General features: G+C 40.7%; 1 protein-coding gene and 1 pseudogene across 1 annotated transcript in view; both read right to left on the reverse strand.

Annotated features, from left to right (window-relative positions):
• LOC137655234 (uncharacterized) overlaps positions 1-882 on the reverse strand; it is a 7244-nt pseudogene extending 6362 nt beyond the window's left edge.
• A 358-nt stretch (positions 883-1240) lies between these two features.
• LOC137655020 (uncharacterized) overlaps positions 1241-2500 on the reverse strand; it is a 5298-nt gene continuing 4038 nt past the window's right edge. The window contains exon 2 of the mRNA XM_068388923.1: positions 1241-2500. This exon is cut by the window's right edge and continues 58 nt beyond it. Coding sequence (XP_068245024.1) covers positions 1347-2500 — 1154 coding nt within the window. The 3' untranslated portion in view covers positions 1241-1346.

The raw sequence follows: 2500 nt of genomic DNA on the forward strand, positions 1-2500 counted from the left end.
GTTTCTTTTTATCAAATTCTGTAATCACGTCTCCTCTGTCATTCCTTGTACTTACTCCAAATTTACCTACTGCAGATACTTCTCTCTTCTTTTGACCTACTTTAGCATTGAAATCACCCAGAACAAATGTAAATGGAGTCCTATATTTTTTAATAGATATCTCTAGATCTTCCTAAAATCATATTTCTTCCTCTGTATGGGATATTGGTGCATACCCTAAAATGATCTTCAGTTTACACTTATTAGTTTGATAATTAATCATGCAATTCTATTACTAGTACTACAAAATTCTTCCATGTTACCTGCAACATTTTTGTTGATTAGAGAAGCCACTCCATTTTCTTTGTTCCTTTCATGTCCTCTGAAGCAAGACATCTTTATAATATTCCTCAGCTTCTAATTTCCCTAAGTCCTATTATATCCCAACTCATTTATTTCAGCTCCACTAGTAACAGAGTAAGATCTTCTTCCTTAGACAAGGTCTTGACGTTGTATGTGTGTGTTTGTATATTTGTGCTTTCATGTACATGTATTTGTGTATGTATATATATGTGTATGCATTTATCAAGATTTGACGTGAGGGCACTCAAATGAAAGTCGTTATTTTATGAAGCACGAATTATTGAAGAACCAAAGTTCAGCAGATCATTAAACAGAAGGTCACTGGAACTACTACATTTCTGGTTCCATTACACATGATGTCTGAATGATGAGGTTAAAATTCTTCAAGTATTTTGTAACTCGAAAAGTTAGATAAAATTCTTTGCCATGATAGAATCCTTATGAAAATTAGGAAAACGTTTCTAGTGTTCTTACTTTTAATTGTTTACTTAATACTGGTGTATGCAGTTCGTCAAAAGTGACGGCTAAATATTCAACCATTTCCATCCACCCACCCCTTTCCTAAATACAACCCCTCTCAACAGGGTAAGACTATTCTCTACCCATACCCGAGTTAAAGGGAGAAAACAAGTACTTATACGGCTGGCAATCCCACTGAGCGAGACTGGAAAGAAATTATATATATATATATATATATATATATATATATATATATATATATATATATATATATATATATATATATATATATATATATATATATATTGTAAGTAATCAGACAGATATTCTTTACTATAATGGGGGATATAATAGGAACTGAATTCTAAACCACTCTAAGTCCTATTATTTACAATTTTTAGCTTTTAAAGTATGGATATCAAAACACTTCCAGTTAAATAAAAAAGTTTATTACTTAGATTATTTAAATAAATACTCCTTCATACGTCCAACACTCTATCACCGACATAGAGTATGTGAAGGTAAATATTCGTCAGATTCGACATTTATTTTCCATATGGGGCTCCATAACGGCCTCCTTTGGTAATGGTTACACCACCGCCATTGATGGTCTCATCATAAAGTCCATGGCCTCCAAGGAAATTGATTAGTCCCCCATCTCCTGGGTAGGAGCCAATATGTCCGCCGTAAGCTGATTGGACAATGGCATCAGGGCCTACTAAACGTCCAAGGATACCTCCGACACCACTGTGATATCCAAGTCCCCCTCCAATATGTCCTCCATGCACAGTTCCAGTTACGACAGTAGAACCAATGCTGCCACCATATCCTCCACCGATGATCCCTCCTCCAATGCCTTTGGTGTGGGTCACGATGGAGGGTCCAAAAGTATGTCCTCCTCCAATGAGTCCTCCTCCGACGAGTCCTCCTCCAATGAGTCCTCCATCAAAGCTGGTGCCGTGACTTACGAAAGAGGGAGCATAGCTATGACCTCCTCCAATGATTCCTCCTCCAATGAGCCCTCCATTAAAGCCACTGCCGTGACTTACAATAGTGGGACCATAGCTATGGCCTCCCCCAATGATTCCACCCACTAGGCCTCCGTCAACAACACCGCCTCCGATAATTCCACCATCGATGATTCCACCACCAATGCCTTTGGTATGAGTCACGACAGCAGGGCCAAAGCTATGTCCCCCACTAACGATGCCGCCTCCAATAATTCCACCATTGATGATTCCACCACCAAGGCCTTTGGTATGAGTCACGACAGTGGGACCAAAGCTGTGTCCCCCACTAACGATGCCGCCTCCAATAATTCCACCATCGATGATTCCACCACCAATGCCTTTGCTGTGAGTAACGACAGTGGGACCAAAGCTATGTCCCCCACTAACGACTCCGCCTCCAATAATTCCACCATCGATGATTCCACCACCAATGCCTTTGCTGTGAGTCACGACAGCAGGGCCAAAGCTATGTCCCCCACTAACGATGCCGCCTCCAATAATTCCACCATTGATGATTCCACCACCAAGGCCTTTGCTATGAGTCACGACAGTGGGACCAAAGCTATGTCCCCCACTAACGACTCCGCCTCCGATAATTCCACCGTCGATAATTCCACTTCCAATATGTCCTCCTCCAATGTGTCCAGCATCATGAGTTATGACTGTGGAGCCTCCACCATGGCCATAGC

This window comes from Palaemon carinicauda, chromosome 16 (assembly GCF_036898095.1).
Source record: "Palaemon carinicauda isolate YSFRI2023 chromosome 16, ASM3689809v2, whole genome shotgun sequence".
NCBI classification, from domain to species: Eukaryota; Metazoa; Arthropoda; class Malacostraca; order Decapoda; family Palaemonidae; genus Palaemon; species Palaemon carinicauda.